General features: G+C 50.6%; 1 protein-coding gene across 1 annotated transcript in view; it reads right to left on the bottom strand.

Moving 5' to 3' along the window:
- Positions 1 to 13,088: 13,088 nt before the first annotated feature.
- NOX5 (NADPH oxidase 5) overlaps positions 13,089 to 18,271 on the bottom strand; it is a 32,721-nt gene continuing 27,538 nt past the window's right edge. Inside the window, 2 exon segments of the mRNA XM_073241716.1 lie at positions 13,089 to 13,268; positions 14,224 to 14,378. Of these exon segments, the coding sequence (XP_073097817.1) occupies positions 13,089 to 13,268; positions 14,224 to 14,378 (335 nt within the window).

Raw genomic sequence — 18,271 nt, 5'->3', positions numbered from 1 at the left:
GCATCAACAAAACTAAATTGGGGCACTTGGCACCCTTGGAGCTACTTCACTGATGCTGTTGAAGTCATCATTTTTAGGGAGCTGGCCCCATTCTGCTCTGTTAGGTCTTTGCTCCCCTCTCTTCTCTTCTCCTCTGTTTCCTCTCTGTCTTTTCCTTGCCCAAGCGAGTCCCTGATGATTCAATGTGACTAGGTTTCCATAGGCAGGTGTGCGTCTTGTTTGGTCACATTAAAAATAAATCACTTGACTCCACACAGTTGATGCATCAATCTGTTACTTTCCTCTGCTTTCCAGGAACAGATTGCTCAAAGAGCAAATGACTCTTGGGTGAAATGCAAGCAGGGAAAGGGATGGAATGAAGAGGGCAGAGCCCTTCCAGCTGCCCTCGGTGCGTCCCATCCAATCACAAAGGGAATCAGTCATGCTTGCCACTATGGCAATCACACAGCATCCTGCTGCCACCTTGGGACCGGTGACAGTGAGCTGTGGAAGAAATAAGGCTTAGGGAGGAGGCGTGAGTTTGTGTTTACTGAACACCTACTATGTGCTGGGCCCTGGGTTTTCTTTTGCATCTGTCTCTTCTAACAGAGGAGCAGGATCCTGGCTGAGGGTAGCTGGGGCAATTTTGCCTCTCAGGGTCTCATTTCTTGAGAGTAGGAACACTACCTCATTCTCTAATAATTCTTTCTGATATGATGGAAAAGTCCTGTGATGAACTGACCTAGCTCCAGCATGGTGGGCAGATTCCTTAGTGTCTCTGAACCTCAGTTTCTTCATCTATAAAATGGGAATGGAGATTACGGATTGAATGCATCATGTATTTAGGATACTGTCTACATAGGCAGCTAAAAAATGATGGTGTTTAAGCTCTCCTTTAGAACAGCCACAAAACTTCACTCTGTTAGAGATTTTGTAATTTTTGCAGATTGCGGTGGCAGTGTTCCAGGAAGGATGTGTGTGTGTGTGTGTGTGTGTGTGCGTGTTTCTCTTATTCTTGATCAAAACAGTCTGAGGGAGAGACAGCTGAGTCTTTTGTAGAAATCTTGGTACATCAGAAAACCAGACCCCAGACTCCATCAAATGCTTTAGGGTATTCGGTCAGCAGGCTGTGAACGTAGAAGATGCCCCCCAGTAAACCACTCATGCCCCGTGGGGTCTTTCACATTGGATCTGGGCTGGTCTGTGACTTGCTTTAACCAATAAAATGTGGCAGAAGTGACACTGGGAGAGTTGTGGGCTGAAACCTTAAGAAGCCCTGCAAAGCTATACCTTTGTGGGGTTTTTTTGGAGGGGTGGGGAGGCCTTGAGCCAATATATAAGAAATTTGGTATCTTTGTGCTAGAAACACAATAAAGAGAGAACACGTGGAGGAGAGACCCTGAGAATACTGGAGAAAGAGAGCGAGACCAGCTGTCCCAGGATCTCAGTGGAGCCCCACCTTCTAGCCACCCTCCAAGGCACCAGCCGTGTTAGTGACACTGACAAGTCCTGGATGCGCCAGCCCAGCCCAGGCCCCACATGGCTGTGGTCCCAGGCAACACGGTGCACAGCGGAAGAACCGCCCAGCTGATCCCCATCAATCTACAGGCCCATGAGAGATAATAAAATTGTTAGCTTAAGCCATTTATTTTTCTAGGGCATATTATACATTATACACCCAGAGATCATTGAAACACCAATATATTCAAGCTTTCACTCTGTTCCAAACCACGAATGCTCATTACGAGAGATACAGGGGAACTACCTTCAGGAGCTTAGTTTGGGTGAGGAGGTTGCACCTGGACAAGCATAAAGATTCGAGACACTTGCTAATCCACATGGAGGTGCTTAGCAACATGACGCACAGACTGTGATGGGGTGGTGGAGGTGAGGCAGGGAACACTTCCTAGAGGAAGGAGTTTTGAGCTGGACTTTCAGGGAAAGGGAGATGACCATAGATGACACTACAGAGAATGGGGCGGGGGGCACTGATAGCTGCAGGGCAAGACAATTCAGTGCGTGGGGAAAAGAAGATGAGAAACTTAAAGTGTGGTATTAGCTGGATATAAAAATGATGGGACTAAAAGGGGATTTGGCCCAGCCAGGTTTTAGACCTGCAGCGGGGACCTCAGAAAAGCTAGTTATTTCGTGATCTTTCCTTTCTCCATCCCATTTGGTAAAAATATAACTTACGGATGTCAGGATCCCTTCGCTGCTGAATCATCTGCGCTCAGGACCGTGGAGTCTCTTGGGGGACGTCCCTCCTTGACACCCACAGAGGGCCTCCCTGGGCAGGGCAGGACCTGTTTGCAGAGAGCCCTCCTAGGTCTCCCCCAAGGACAGCTTGTGGAGGGGAAGAAAGTGGGGGTGGGTGGCTCCGTTTAGTGGAGGAGGCACCCAAGACTTAAAAGTCTAGAAGCAGCAGCCACAACTAGAACGAACTGGTTGATAATAAGTAGGTTAATGGCTCAGGTCAGGAATAATGCAAGGCTGGAGCCAGGGAGCAGGAAATGCCTTTGAAGCCTCTGCCCTGTGTGTCCTACCCCTCAGGTGTTTGGTGGGGCCTTGGCGCTCTCCTGCCCGGGAAGACATGGGTCATGTTTGCCTCCTCCCTCAGCTCTGGGAGTCAGGGCCAGGCTAGCACCAGGAAGCTTCAACTCATAAGAAAATGAGAGGTTCGGCCCCCTCCTTGAGGATCAAGGAGGGTTGCAAGTGCAGGTTGGAGTGGGGAGAGGAGCAAGTGGTCCCACTCTGGGCAGAAAAAGGCCAAGGGTCAGGGGGCCAGGTGGCTCACTGCAGCATCCCTTCAAATAGTTACCGAGTGAATCAGTTAGAAATAACGTTCAGTTGTAAATGACCCATCTCCCAACAAACAGTGGCTTGAGCAAGAAAAACATTCCCTCAGTCCACAAAGAGCTATCACGAGGTGCCCACATGCCAGGCACTATTCCAGGAGCTGGAGTACAGCAGAGGACGTGAGCTTCCTGTCCCGGAACAACAGGCAGCCCAGGTGAGGGCAGGGGCTTGACCCTGCCTTCAATGCCCAGGGCTCTCACTCTTTCCCCCCTGTATGCTCAGCTTGAGTATTGGCTTCCTGCCTCACAGTCACAGGATCCCTCAACATGTCCGGGAATCTCGGTCAAGACAGGAAGTAGGAGACACAGGTGGCACCAGCCTCACCTGTTCCTTTTCTCAGGAGGACAAAAGCTCTCCCAGAACCCCTAGCAGATTCTCACTTATCTCTTGCTGGGGAACACAGGCACATGGCTACCTCAACATTTTCATAACTAGTTAATCTGGTCATTATTTATCACTGGGGTTGCCCAGAACAAAGTCAGGCTTCAGTTTGCAAAGGAAAAAGGGGAAGGACTGTGGGGCCAGGTGGTCTCGCTCCCTCCCTGTTCCTGGGGAGAGGCAGACACTGACAAAGGCCAATGCTCCGTGGGCGCGTGGGCCCTTGTAAATCTTAAGTATAGTGAAAATATTTAAAATGACTTTAGGTACAATCCAAGATCAGGCAAAAGGTCTGTTGGCTCAACTCTCATCTAAGGGCTTTATAGGACAATTGGAGGAGGCTGGGAAGATCCTGCCTCAGGGTGACACACGCACATGGACCCACCTGGGACCATGCAAGAATGAAGGCTTTGGCAGGAGCTCAGAGCACAGGTGTCCAACGGAGGCACGAGCCAAGGGAGTCACAGTGTGGGTTCTGTCTGGGCCCGCCCTGCCACCCCCTTCTAGAGAACATGTCCTGCTCACAGCTCCTTCAGGCCCCTCCCCACCCAGCCACGGCTGCTGGGACCGTACATGGACCCTGAGCCCAAGGCAGCCGTCCACCGGCTGGCAGCCAGGAAGCAAGCTGAGCCTCCAGACACTCTCTTGAGGATCTGAAGTAGGAGACACACTGTGAGAGGTCCTGAAACCAGATGGGGCCACATGCGGGGACCTGCAAGCAGAGGAGCAGAGACATGAGGCCACCCAGGTCCTCTGGAGGGAAGGGCAGCCTCTCTCCTGGCTTGGGTTTGCCCTGTCCTGTGGTTGCCGGTTGCCTGTTCTCGATCCTGACCAGCGGTTTTCCTTTGACCAGGGCTGGTTTGAATGGGTTTTGTGCCCCAGCTTGGGTGGTATTGGTGGAAAGCCTTCACCCTCACCCCTCACCTTTCAGCATCTCTCACCCATTCCCAGTCCATGCCCAGCCCAGGCCCCCTTTCCCACTAGTCTCCGCACTTGCCCTCCCACCCTGCTTCTCGCACACTGTGGACAGGGCTCTTTCTAAATGGCCCTGTCACACCCTTGCTTTAAATCACTGAGCGGCTGCTCACAGCTCGGCCCGAGGCCCATCTCTGGTGCTGTGCCCCTCTCCTGGCTAGTCTCCTGGCCTGCCCTCCAGCCAACCCGAGGCCAGCAGCCACACCTCTGCACCAGGGGCAGACCGGGCCTGTGTGTGCAGACGTGCCCTTCTTCCCAGCTGCTTCCCACTCCCCCTTCAAGACAGGTCTGTGACCCTCCCACCCCCACCCCGCCCTTGAGTCCCTGCTCCTCTGGCCATCACAGCACGTCAAGGGGCCCTGCCCCAGTGTCTGCCTCACTGTATTGGCACCACACTTGGTGTCCTTGTCACGTGGCAATATACCTGGCACAAGGCAGGCATTCAACAAATGCTTGTGGGGTGAATGAATGAATGAGTGAAACAATGGGCCTCAGCTTATTTGTTAGGGTTTTGCCCTATCAAAGTGGGGCATGAGGAGGGGGCTTTCCTTCAGGGGAGACCAGACTCGGTGGGAGGGAGGTCAGGTTACTTTTTGAAGTCTTCCTGCCTCCTTCCCCTAAAGCTCAACCCATCTCCCTGCTCCCCTGGGCACCTGGGGACAGGCTTATTGAAGTCGGCCTTCTCCTCAACATTGAACGGAAATCCCCCCAGAGCATTTCGCTGTTTTCCTCTTCCGCTGAGGAGGAGCGCAGAGCCAGAGAGCAGAGGATGGGGAACTGTGGCTTAGATTTGATAAACAGGCCGGAGATTTCAGAAGCAATCAGGGGAGAAAAGAACATACATTATTCCTGGAATTCACAATGCAGTGTCATGAGCTGGAGGAGCTGTGATTCCATCTCCTGCCTCCTGCAGCCCAGGATTAGTGGGCTTGGAAAAGCACTCGGGAGGAATGCTGGCTGCCGCAGCAGCGTCCACACGGCTGGCCAGGACTTCCCCAGCCGGGGGACAGGGAGGGGAAAGGGGCAATGTTTGCTAACCTTGGGAGCCCGGTGGTCCTCGCTGGGAGGGAGGGTGTTTATTAAGCCCCCAAATGTGGCTGGTCATAGAAAGACCTGAGAACAAAGGGCTGCAGACGCCACCTAAAGGCTGTGGGGCAACCCAAAAGAGGGTTCTCACCAGAACTCAACCAAGCTGGCACCCTGATCTTGGACTCCAGTCTCCAGAACTGTGAGAAATGAATTCTGTAGTTTATAAGCCACCCCATCTATGATACTTTGATATAGCAGCTCAAACAGACTAAGACAGAAATAATCAACATTTATCAAAACTTACTACATACCAAGCACTGTTTAAAGCACCTCATGCATATTAAATTCATCTAATCCTTATCCCTACCCAATCCAATAGGTACATACTATTATTATTTTTGTCCCCATTTTACAGGGGAACTACCTTCAGGAGCTTAGTTTGGGTGAGGAGGTTGCACCTGGACAAGCATAAAGATTCGAGACACTTGCTAATCCACATGGAGGTGCTTAGCAACATGACGCACAGACTGTGATGGGGTGGTGGAGGTGAGGCAGGGAACACTTCCTAGAGGAAGGAGTTTTGAGCTGGACTTTCAGGGAAAGGGAGATGACCATAGATGACACTACAGAGAATGTGGTGGGGGGCACTGATAGCTGCAGGAATCTGAGAGCAGAGACCTTGGCTCTTCTGTCCACTGTTGGACTCCAGCATCCAGGATGGTAGGAATTCAATAAACCTGCCTACTTAGCACCAGCCTCAGTTCTCATGTGAAGCCTGGGAGCCAGCCATCTCCCAGGCAATGGCAACGTGTCCCTTCGGGATGCTCTGCCCCTCCCTCCTGCCCTCTTTTCTTCCACACTTATTTTTCAAGGCCACCTACATGCAGAACTTGAGCACGGGGAGGAATCAGACTTGGTTTCTGCCCTCAAGTAGATGATAATTACAATTTACTAAACAGGGATAACCTATCTGTAAACAAAATGTAAGGTACTCGGAGCCCCGAGAGAAGCAAGCAGTGTGCTGTCATTCATTCACTTACCCAGGGGCTCTCGGGGCTCTGCCCTGGGATGCGAGGGTGAGAGTGACTTAGACGCCCTTCTGGTGGGATGAGGCAGTGGCTGCCTCCCTCAGGGTAGCCAAGGTTTGAGGAGAGTAGCTGAGGAGAGGCGGCTGGAGGCCTGAGGCCTGCCCCCCACTCCCTGTCCTCTGCTTGGTGGGGTGCATTCCTCAGAGCTGGCACGCCCCGCGTGAGGCCTCCGGGGCTCTGGCCTATCAAGAAAAGCAGGTCAGTGAGCCTTGTCCCAGGCCTCCAGGCTGACTTTCCCCTTTCAGGGTCCCTCTGGCCTCCCTCTGGCCCTCTAGGGGGGCTGGCAGAGGGCCCCTGCTCCTGGCCCGGCTGCTCACTCATGCACAGGGCCAGCCACAGCGCGCCAGCGACCCCGGCCCTTCCCGGAGCTCTGCTGGTGATGGATGGCGCTGTTCCCGCTCCGGATCCTGAGAGCTCCTTTGAATAATAACTTGGCAAAATGACTCTGTTTGTACTCTCCCTGTTTCTGATTCACTTGCTCTTCCTAAATCATTCATCTCTTTTGAGTTAGAGGAAGAGAGGAGGTGGAGGTGTCACAGAGACACAGGATCCACGAGCCCCGCCTCCTCACCTTACACAGGGAGTTGGAGGCGGGGCGCGCCTCCGCCAGTAGGGGTTCTGTATTGAACCCGACCTCTGCTCATAGAAGAAAGCGAGCGTGGGGCACATGGGAGGTGCGGGAGGCAGCTGTCTTTCTAGGGCCCCTGAAGTCACTCTGTGAAGGCAGCTGCCTTCTCCATCCACAGGTAGGGCTGCTCGGGGCTGCCTGCAGGGATGTGCGTTTTCTCTCCCTTGCAGGGGAGCAGCAGAGAGGGTAGGGAAAGGAGGAAGAGCCGGGGGTTCAAGTGCGTCACTGTCAGCTCGCCAGTACTCTGTGGATCATCTCCCCCTGCCAGGTGCTGGGTGACAAGGACAAACAGACACTGTTCCTGCCCTCAAGAAGTTCAGAGACAAGTACATAGGTAAATAAAGTACCTGGGATAGATGTTCTGGTAGAAATAGGTCCCGTGCAACCACATGGAGGCTGTTTGTTCTGCCGCAAGAGGCATCGGCCAGGAAGTCTTCACAGATGGGCCAATGATAAAATGTCCTGAAACCCCAAATCTGAAGGTGGGAAAGGTGCTCCACATATCAGGCACCACAGAGGCAAAGGCCTGAAGGTGCGAAACCGCATGGTGTTCTGGGGGAACCCTAAATCACGTGGTATTTTTAGAACTCGAAGAGTGAATCACACATGGGCGAGACACGAGAGGTAGGGAAGAGCCCGTGATAACAGTGGTTGTAGGTTTTAATCACGTGCTTGTGCTGGAGAGGCCTGTGTGCCAGTCTGAGGGGTCTGATGACTGCAATGGGACAGTTTTTGCCCAGGAAGGTGTGTGTTTGGACCCACACAGTGTGAGGATGGATTAGAGCTTGGAGAGGCTGGAGGAAGGAGGACCAGTGAGGAGGCTACGGCAGTAATCCAGACAAAAGGTGACGTAGGGACTGACCCAAGGCAGGGCCAATGACCCAAGGAGAGAACGGGTTTGAGAAGCATGTAGAATGTCATGTTGACAGGACTTGGTGACGGGCTGAGGGAAGAGCATGGGGGAGAAGGAGGTGTCGAGGGACCTCCTGGGGTCATGGTGGCAGGCACATCCGGACACACTGCCAAGCACCTACCAGGTGGTAGCACCACTTCAGTCACAGAGACACAGGGACAAATAACTCATTTCCCTTGAATGTTCTTAAGGATGATTTAAAGACAAGCTTCGTCTGCATATATAAACTTACATCCAGCCAAATCTGGGTGACTCTCAGAACTTCTTTCTTTCCCCAAAAGATGCACCCTCTTCTCCCCTGCCATGCCAAAACTCACTACTACTTTTCCTCATTTTGTTTTTCCCAGCAGGCTGTCCTCACGCAAGTGGGGTGATTCAGGATAGCTCCGTTCATCCGCGGACAGGATCAGGGCAGCCCGTTGGGGACCACTGCGGCTAAGGTCTGCAGGCTGGAATGGAGAGTCAAGTCTCCTTCTAAACATCCCCAGCCATTCAGTTTGAGTATTTTGCCCCCGGGGATGGATTTCCCCATAAAATAAATGCCTTGTCTGAATTAATCTTATTTTTAAAAGGAGAGAGTCTTAATAGTGTAAAGACAGATTGTATAAAGATGCATCAATCTGTCAGGAAGACTGGTTCATGCGAGTTTTTGTGTAGCAGAGACAACGTGCCCCAAGGCGTCTGGACTGGACCTCCGACCTGGTGTGTGCACGCAGTTTCACCCGAACGCCCGTGGCCTCTGCAGTCTTCCTGAACCACCTTCAAGTCTGGAAGGGGCTTTTGTTTTACTACGTAGATCACTTCGGGCATATAGCTTTGCATGTTGACTATGGGCACCTTGGCCGCCTCACTTTTCAGAAGAGGCCAGGGAGTGGCTCCAGCTGGGCAGGCCGGCCCCACCATCCCAGCCGTGTCCCAAACACTCATTGGAAAACAAATCCTTATCAGGGCTCCTAGGTGACACCTCAGACAATCTCTCCATTTCGTTTGTTCTTAAAAAAAAAAAAAATCACACAGACCATAATATAAACACACAGATAAAAAAGCAAAACATCACACAAGTAATACATGAAGCACATGGTATAAAAATTATATACTGTGAAACATTACATACGTAATACATAAATACCTGAGCCAGAAAAGAGAAAAATTTTGGAGTCCTCCCTCCTCCCAAGTTGACTCTGTGAACTGTTCGGAGAGTCACCTTCTAACTTTTCTAGTGCATTTCTACCTATTTGGCCCCTGCCCCTTCCACATACACTGTTTATTTTTGGTCACAGGAGTAGAATCATATCAAAACTTGGTACTTGGGTTTTTTTTTTCTTTTACGTTACATTCTATTTGGAGGGGGGGTTGTGTTTGTTGGTTTTTTTTTCTTTAAATAAAACTCTAAAACCAATGTGTTTATCATAAAAACTTCAAACGTTATAAAGTAATATAAAATAAAAAGTAAAAATACCCCAAGGAACAAAAAACAAAATCCTTTTCTCCCGGTCCCTCATTCCCACTCCCTAGAGCAAATGGATAAAAAAATATATCTGTGTGCATCTTTTAGGAGATGATTATGCATAGATTAGCATTTAAACACATACAGCCTTAAACTGTTCATTTTACAGATGAGGACGCAAGAGCTCACAGAGGCCCCAGGGGCTAGGGGCGCATCCAAGGTCAGGCCGCTGCCTGGGGCGGAGGCACGTGCAGAGCCCTGACCTCAGGGTCAGAGGCCTTTCCTCCCCCACCCAGCTCCAAAGTGTTTGCCTGGAGCCAGTCTCAACTGGCATGGGTAACCTTGACCTTGTCTGCAAGGCTGGTGACACTTTTTGATATTGCCCTTGTCACCCTCCCCTCCCACACATGCCCGTTGCTCTCAGCATTTTAATAGACTGCACTTGGGGGGCTCAGGGGCCGGCCCATTTAATCACTTGTTTCCCTAAATGCCTGCTGAATCTGTCGGAGCAGGGTGGCAAAGCTAGGCATTCAGTGGGCTTGTGTTTGCACTTCTGTTAACCAGATTCCAAGTGAGTTATATGCAGAAAACCCTTCCCCAGGAGAATTCCATCCAAGTAGCTCTTTGACCTGATGGGAACTGACCTCCAGGTTAGGCCTATTACCCCTCCCTCTGTTCCAGATTCTGGGGCCACAGGCTGAGCTCAGAGGAGCTTGACAGAGGCCAGCACACACCCCATAAAATCCCAGTGCAGATAAAATCTTTATCTGCAGTTAGCCTGTGTTCCTCTCTTTTCTCTGTGTGTCAGACTTAGCAACCTTGGGCCCACATGTGTCTGCAGCATTGCCAGTATCTGGGTCAGGGAGAAAAGTCAGCCAGCTGTACGGATGCATTTATTTCTCACTGATGGCAGGGTGACTGCTCCCCCCCAACCTCACCCAACATCTGGATATCCAGGAAACATCCAGATGGACAGACCAAGTGTTCTTTATACCCACAGATTTGATCCTTCCGCATACGACAATATGGTGTCTCAGGATTATAGAACCTGACCTTACAGGTAGAAAAGAGGGAAGCCCAGAGCCTGGACATTGGGTACTGGGAAGGGAAAGTTGTGGTGTGGGGGGTGTTCTGTGGGGTCATTTGTGTGTTGGGGTCACCGGCTGGTAGCTAGAGAAACTCTGATCTTGAAAACAAGCTCTCTTGACTTCACAGTCCTGTCCCAGCCTGGGTCTGGAGGTGTTGCCTGGAGCCAGGAGCTGTGGAGTGGGTGCGGTCTCCACAGTCCTTGATTCACTGCCACTCAAGAACCAGTCTCCTTCCCACCAAACAAAACCTCCCAAGATCCCTAATTCTGCAGCGCCCTCCAGTGGGTAACTGGAATATGTCTGGAGAGAAAGCCTTAGGACACACGTGGTAGTAAATCTAACGTGCAAGCCCTTAGTGGATTTTATAATCTGTATTCTAGCCCCTGCGTAATATAAAGTTCTCAATGAACAGTTGGCTGTTTGTATGTAGGAGCAGGAGACTGGTGGGAATCTGTTAGGAGACAGCAAAGGATTGAGGACGGGGGCTCTGGTGTTTTAGGGCAGTTTGGACACTGGGACGCAATGTAAAATGGTGACTGATGTGCATGTGTGAGCGTGCATGTGTGCATGTGCACGTGCGCGTGTGCATGTGAGCGTGTGCTTGTGCTCAGTCCTATGCTGAGTAGACTCTTACCTGCCAACTTTCCAAATGATCTTGGTACATTCTGTTTCCACACCCCAGCAGTAAGTCAGGACCCCTCTGCGCTTCCTTCTACATTCCAGGTAGTGACGGTTTTCTTTCTAAGCCTTCCCGCGTCTGAGGAAGGGGGGAAAACAGAATCAGCAGGATTCCCGGACTGTGCCCTCGGGCTGGTAACTTCTCTAGGTCTGAGCTTCTCCATGGGAGTTGCATGCCTACCCCAGGCTCTCTGGAAAGTAAACACAGTCAAGGGCAGAAGGTCCCAGCGCAAGGTCTCCCAGATATGCTGGCTCCCAGCCCGGGGGAGGCTCCGTGCGGCCCAGCTTCCCTCCCTTTGCCCCCCGCCCCCCCACCGAACGCCCTCCATCCTTCCTTCCTGTGGGCTGACAGCTGGGGCCCACTCCCCCTGCTCCTGCCCTCTGGATGTAGTCTGCCACCTCCTGCACAGAGCACTTCAACTTTACCCACCAGCACTTACTCCGCTGGTTGCTTTTTGCAGAGAAATTTTCCCACCCATTTTGTTCCCCACCAACCACAGGGTGCTTCCATCCACCCCCTTCACTCTACGCTCACCGCCCTCATCTACTGCACCCCAGCTCCCCACTTAGAAATGCCCAACACTTTACAAGGGGTGTCATCAACCCAGCTTCTTTGCCCACAGAAGAGAAAGGTTATCTACAACCCCAGTGAAAAGCACCTGATTCCAACCCCCTGAAGGCAGCCTTGCGGAGGGGTGATTTCCATTGTCACAGAGAAGAGAGAACCTAGCAAGGGCACCGCAAGGTGGAGAATGCCCAGAAACAGTGGGGCTCACAGGTGCTTGCAGTGTGGGGCACATGGAAAACACCCAGCTCAGATCCAAGGAAGGTGAGGCCAGCACCCCACCCCTGCCCCCAGCCCAGGGCCTCTCTCCCCAAAGAGTCTCCTAGGAGAGCTTCTTCGTTTGCTGTCTCTGCCATCTATCTACTCGCACCCAGACAGGGACAGATGCAAATAGAGGCTAGACCACAGAGACAGAGAGAGCCATGACATAGAGAGGGGATGCAGAGACACAGACGTCTTCAGTAGTAAAGAGCCTCACAGAGAGGGACCACACACGTCCTGGGCATGGATCGTGATGTCGCATTGCACTCTCATGACAGCTGTGACCGGGGAATGTCATCACTCCCATTTTTCAGGTGTAAAAATAGATTCACAGAGGTTACCGGGGTCACACGGCTGGGGCATGGCTGAACTGAGCTCCATGTAATAACCTGCCTGATTCCCAGGCACGCAGCCTTTGTGTGACCCCACAGAGGGAGCTGCCTCCATCCTTGGTGCCTAGAGAGAAGGGAGAGACCAGCATGCAAGGGAGAGAGATCATGTGAGAGAGAGAGCAAGGCAGAGGAACACAGATAAAGAGAGGGGAAGACGATGGCATGGAGAGAAGGGGGAAAGTGTGCTAAGTATCTCTCCCTATAGGAATGGATTGGGGATAAAATACACATTCCATTTCTCATCCCCAGATCTTCAGAATCAGAATTTCTGGGAATGAGACCCAGGAATCTGCATTTAAACAAAATTCCTCTGAGTGCAAAGTGTGCTTTGAAATGCCTCAAAAAAATAAGCCATTGATGGGCGGATAGAGGGAGGGATAGATTGATAATACGCAATAAAGCAAATACAGCAAAATGTTAACTGAGGAACCTAGAAAGTGGCTGACACTGTTCACTGGCCATTCTTTTAACTTTCTGTATATTGGAAATTTTTCATAATAAAATGTTGATGGGGTGGGGGTTGGGGGGCGTTCCTGAATGATTGTAATGACCAGGCAGGTCTGGGACCACTACTGTGCACAGAAGGCTCCTTCAGAGGACTTTTGGAAGGGGGGGTGCCCTGGAGGCCCCCCCTGCACCCCCTTCCCCACCAGCCAGCTGGGTCATGACCAGCCCCACAGCAAGCCCAGAATGCAGAGCGGCACCTGGGTCTGGCAGAGCCCACCTGCACCAGGACCTGCTGCTGTGTGTGTGCAGCAGGCCTGGGTGGTCATCTGAGGCTGGTCCCTGGGGTGCACTGGTAGCAATGCATTCAAGCTGGCTGGCGATATGGGTCTGGGAAGAGCTTGGAGAGGTGGGGACAGAAGTTCTCTTGAAAAATTTTGAAGCTGAAGTGCTCACAATGGCCCTTGAGCACCTTGGCCAGAGCTGGGGAGCCACAGAAGAAAACCTGTGCCTTGCCCTTCTTCTCTGTGGTCACTTCCTGGAATGCCTGGGGTCCACAGTGTTGGGGGAGAGCAGAGGGAGAGGGGGGACTGTGGACCTGCCCAGTGACACAGCCCCTGGAGCTGACAACATAATGCGTGGGCAGCAATGGCTGTCCGTCTGTCCCCATGACAAACTCCAAGGCACAGCTGTTTGGCTTCAGGGTAGAGAGTCCAACAGGGGCCATTTGCTCACCCCCTGACCTGACTCAGCCCCTCTGCTCAAGGGGCTGCATCTGTGGGGAGGCACGTACTGAACCGGCTGCAGTGCTGGAGGGCACGACGGAGGCCTGTCTGCTGTGCTGAACCCCGGCTGCCCAAACCTCATGCTGGTCCTCCACTGAAATACCTCTTTCCTGAAGTCAGGCGTCTTGCCCTCACTGAGGACTCTTTTCCACTCCAAATTCTGCCTAAGAATTGCCTCTGCTGACAGTCCTCTTCGGTGCCCGAGCACCGCCAGCATCCCGTCCCCTCAGCTCTGCCTCCATGTAGATCATCTACAGCAATTTGAAAAGCAGGGCCTCTGGTCATGCCATGCAAGCTCTACACCCTGACTGGTAGGTGCTCAGGGAAGAAAAAATAGTAATAAAACCAATCTGGTAGATAAAATAGACTGCAAACTCTTTCATGTCACTGAGCCTCGGTTTCTCCATTTGTACGCGGATGGGACAAGACTTGATGCTTCCCCAGGACTCCGTCCACTCAGGCCTTCTGACCCTGGTTCAGAGCAGTCAGGGCTGGGAGAGGTCTTGGAGGTCATGTGGACTCACTTTCCCCTCTGAACAGCTAGGGAAACGGGCTAATCATGGAACCAAGTGAGCTAGTGATGGAGCTGGAACATGGGTCTCCTGCCGCCCATTCCAGCCCTGAGATCCTGGCTATACTCTGGATGCCGGCCTCATGCTTTGCCCCAGCTGTTTGGCCCTAACCTCCCTGGCCACTGCCCCAGGGTGTCAGCTCCACTGGCCCCTGCAGGCTCCCGTCAGGCCGCCCAGGCTGGGTGTGTGTCTGGAGGCCTGGGATGGAGTCCTTCCTTTCCTTCCTGGCCAGGAGGTTGGCCTTCATGTCATTCCTGCCCAGTGCGGAGGTCATGTACATATGTAGCTCCAGGAAGCCACCTGTGTGGTGAGAGGAGAGGGTGGCACTGAGGGGCTGGCACCTGTGATGGGGACAGAGCCCTGGAGCTTGGATGGTGTTAGGCTGGAGGAAGGAAAAACAAGGACATGCAAACAGAACAGAGAGATGCCATAGGGGGAGAACAGACCAGACCCCAAAGTCCGTGCCATATATAGAAAGGGGGCAGCTCTCCCTGAATTCCATCCTGATGTGCCAACTGGGACCCGGATGTCAGCCTCCTCCCTCTAGGAAAGAAAAAAGTTTCTAGTTGACTATTATGTCCCCTTTAGCCAATCATACCTCTCCACACCCCCCTAAGATAGTTTGCCCACTCCTCCCCCTTCTAATCCCTTATAAGCCCCCCACCTCCCTAACGGGCGTGACTTCTCTGGCCTGTGACAAGAAGGCCACAGAACCTCACCCGGGGGTATTTAAATAAATTACCTGGCCCTTTGTTGCCTCTCTTTGCCTGCTTATTCCGGCTAGAATTTATCTTACAGAATTCACACCTTCAGCCCACGGTGTTTTCCCAGGACCTCCATGTGCAGGGCTGTGGAGAGGAAAGACGGCCTACTGCTTGGGCTGGGCCACTCCCCGCACTGTGTTCAAGAGTTACTATGTATCCACCGTCTAACGTGAGCCTTGCAAGTGCCCAGGAGTTAGACCTTGCATGTACAGAGGAGGAAATGAATCCCAGCACTGCCTAGCTCTAAGGCTTGTGCCCGCCTTGCCTCAAGGTTTCTGCTCAGTCTGGTTGGGGACATAAGCCATGTACACGTCAGAAGGTAGCTTAGACCACAGGGTCATGGTTTCAGCGAGTGGATCAGATGGCAAATGCCACCGTTATACAGGGAAGGGCTGGAGTAGGAGGTGCTGTTCCTGGGAGGGGGCACTGGACTAGGGCTTGGAAGAGGGGAGGCGAAAGGGAGACCTCCTGAGAAGGCAGAAGAGCGTGAGCCCAGGACAAGAGGCTGCAACAAATGTGGTGTTTGTGGGCTTGATGTGACTGCGTGGCTGGAGCAGAGGGTCCTTGAGCGGGAGCACGAGGAGATGGGCCTGGACTGCGAAGGGTGGTGAGTGACCAGCAAGGAAATGGGGGCAGGGCCTGACAAGATGAAAACAGCAGGTGGGTAATGAGCAATGTGCATGTGTGTGTGCGTGTGCATGCGTGTGTGGATGTGGATGTGAAGTCCTATGCTGAGCAGACTCTCATCTGCCAGAGGACTGCAGGGACAGGGCAGAGACCAGCCTGCATGTGCCTGGCTGCAGGCACAGCATCCTGGGCTCACCAGGCTACTGGCCAGCATCCACAGTTCTGTTTCTGCAAAGGGACAGTGGGACATGTTTGCTGAGATGCAGATTCCTTTGGATCTCAAGGCAACTGAAGTCCCAGGGGGTCTCCTCTGTGCTCAAGCAGCCTCCTCCATCTTCCCAGACATGGCATACAGTTGTTATCATTTTCCATGGGTGCCATGCTCGGGAAAGACTGGCAAGTGCTGCCTTACACCTGAGCATCAGGCCAAGCCAGAGGTGGCGGGGCCTCAGCTAGGATGCTGGATTCATGAACTGGTGGTCCCCTTAGCCTTCTTCTCTCCCTATCCTAAAGGACTTGCCCTCTATGGTTTCATACGCCACCCATTAGCCCACTTATCCTTTGGCTGAAAGTCTCAGCCACTGCGGACGTGCAAATGGCCCTAGGAGGGATACCAGACTTGCCTTTACGTATCATTTGAGTTGAGTAATGCTGAGTGGTTTAGGAGGGAGGAAGATGTACTATAAGGAATGCCCGCCTGAGAGAGCCCTGGCACATCCTCCTCCTCTCAGTCGCCATACCCCAGGAGGGGTAAGAGAAGACAGGAGGAGACGCCATGGTGGGAGGGAGAAGACAGTGGAGCTGCGGGAATGATCCCACATGGTTTTCCTCCCCCCTCCAAAAATGTTGCATTGGAGACAAGCATCCTATTTCTGGGACATTCTCTTAAGGAAATCGCCCAAAGGAAGGAAAAAAACTATGTGCACATACATATTAATTGCAGCTTTATTTAAGATAGTGGAGAATTAGGAATAAACTACACATCCTGTAGTGGGGGCTTAGTTAAATAATTTATGGCAAACCATTCTGTGAATCATTCATTATGCAGCCACTAAATACTACTACTACTACTTCCACTGCTACTACTATTGAATTTATTGACCAGTGAATATTACTCTTACTCCTATGTATCCATTTTATACTTGTATATACATTGTATATTTGTAGATCCAAGCAAACCTACTGGGCAGTCACCTTTCTAAGTGCTGCAGTGATACCTCACTGAATCTTCACCACAGCCCTGTGAAGTAGGTACCAGATGTATCCATATTTTTCAGACGAGGAAATTGAAGCAAAGCAGTTGAGTAATGTGCCCAAGGTTCTGCAGCTGTTATGGGATAGAGTAAAGATTCAAACTCAAACAGAATGATTAAAGCTTAAACAATGGAAATCAAACCACAAATTCTTGAACTCGGACCTTGGTATATAACTAAAGTTGAAATCAGAGGCCACACGTTTCAGCTGCAGTTAATGTGAAACCTTGGATGAAATTTGAAGTAATAAAGCTGTTGACTCAAGTGGCTTTGAGAATGTAAAGCGCTGGATGAGCTGTTAACCCTTTGTTGACACAGATTAGGAAGAAGCAAATAGCAAATGTTTATAAACCAGTAACTAGAAATTTAAATTAAACCTAAATTTGTCCCCTAGCTCATCATAAAATCAAGTTCCTAATGAATTAATCTATGTAAAAGCACTTAGAACAAAGCCAATGCTATATAAATATTTGCCCCAACTGTTATTTAAAAGAAAGGTCAAAGAGCTTTACTGCAACATTCTAAGGTTTACAAATTCTCTTCCAAAGACTGTTGACTTGTGCTTTATGGCTTTGAATGTTTGTTATAGTAAACTACTTCTGTTTGACTGTTTCTTGCAGAAAACTGTGTTTGATTACTTGAACTTAGAAACTGTTTATCATAGGAATTTGAATTTTTGAAGCATAATGGAAAATACTCCTGACCTTGGGTAAGGCAAATCTCATGGCAACCTTGTTAAAATTAAATAGCCAAAAAAGCTCTAGTTCCAATGAACCCAACCAGTACAAAAAAACATACCAATTCTCTTTAAATTAGAAACATATCTAAATATATTCCCCCTTGTATAAATTATTTCTTAAGTAAAACAAAACAATGATTCCAACAGATTAACTTTAAAACACAGTATTCCACAAAGATGTCCCACTAGGACTTTGATGTAACCCAGAAAAACATCTTACACACGTATTAAGCATTGGCTTCCTAAGTGTAGGATGGGCTTTGTAGGGGAGGGGGGACTGCCATGGCTGGAGGAGCACATTCAAAGCACTGCTTTTTGTTTTTGTTTTTTAAATTAAGGTATCATTGATATACAATCTTATGAAGATTTCACATGAGCAAACTGTGGTTTCAACATTCACCCATATTATCAAGTCCCCGCCACACCCCATTGTTCATCAATGCAGAAGAGAAGATCAGTAGACTTGAAAACACAGCAGTAGAAACCATCTGAAATGAAGCACAGATTAAGAAGACAAAGCCAAAATGTCACTGTACTTATTGTACACTTAAATTGGTGAATTTTATTGTGGAAATTATCCCTCAAAAAAAAAACCTGGAAAAAAAAGTGAGACAAAGAATCTCCTGAGAAGTTAAAATCTGGAAGGTCTGGGGATGAGGCCTGGGAAACTAAATTTTTAACAAGTTCTGAGTCTGAACTAAAAGAAATATTATAAAAAAGAGAAATTAGAGAAAAGAAGGAGAGACATTTTTATAAAACACAAATAAGAAAAAAAATGCCAGAAGGAAATCCTTCAAAACGTCTGGAATA

The sequence above is a fragment of the Manis javanica genome, chromosome 8, assembly GCF_040802235.1.
Source record: "Manis javanica isolate MJ-LG chromosome 8, MJ_LKY, whole genome shotgun sequence".
NCBI lineage: Eukaryota > Metazoa > Chordata > Mammalia > Pholidota > Manidae > Manis > Manis javanica.
This window is presented reverse-complemented; position numbering and strand designations above follow the sequence as displayed.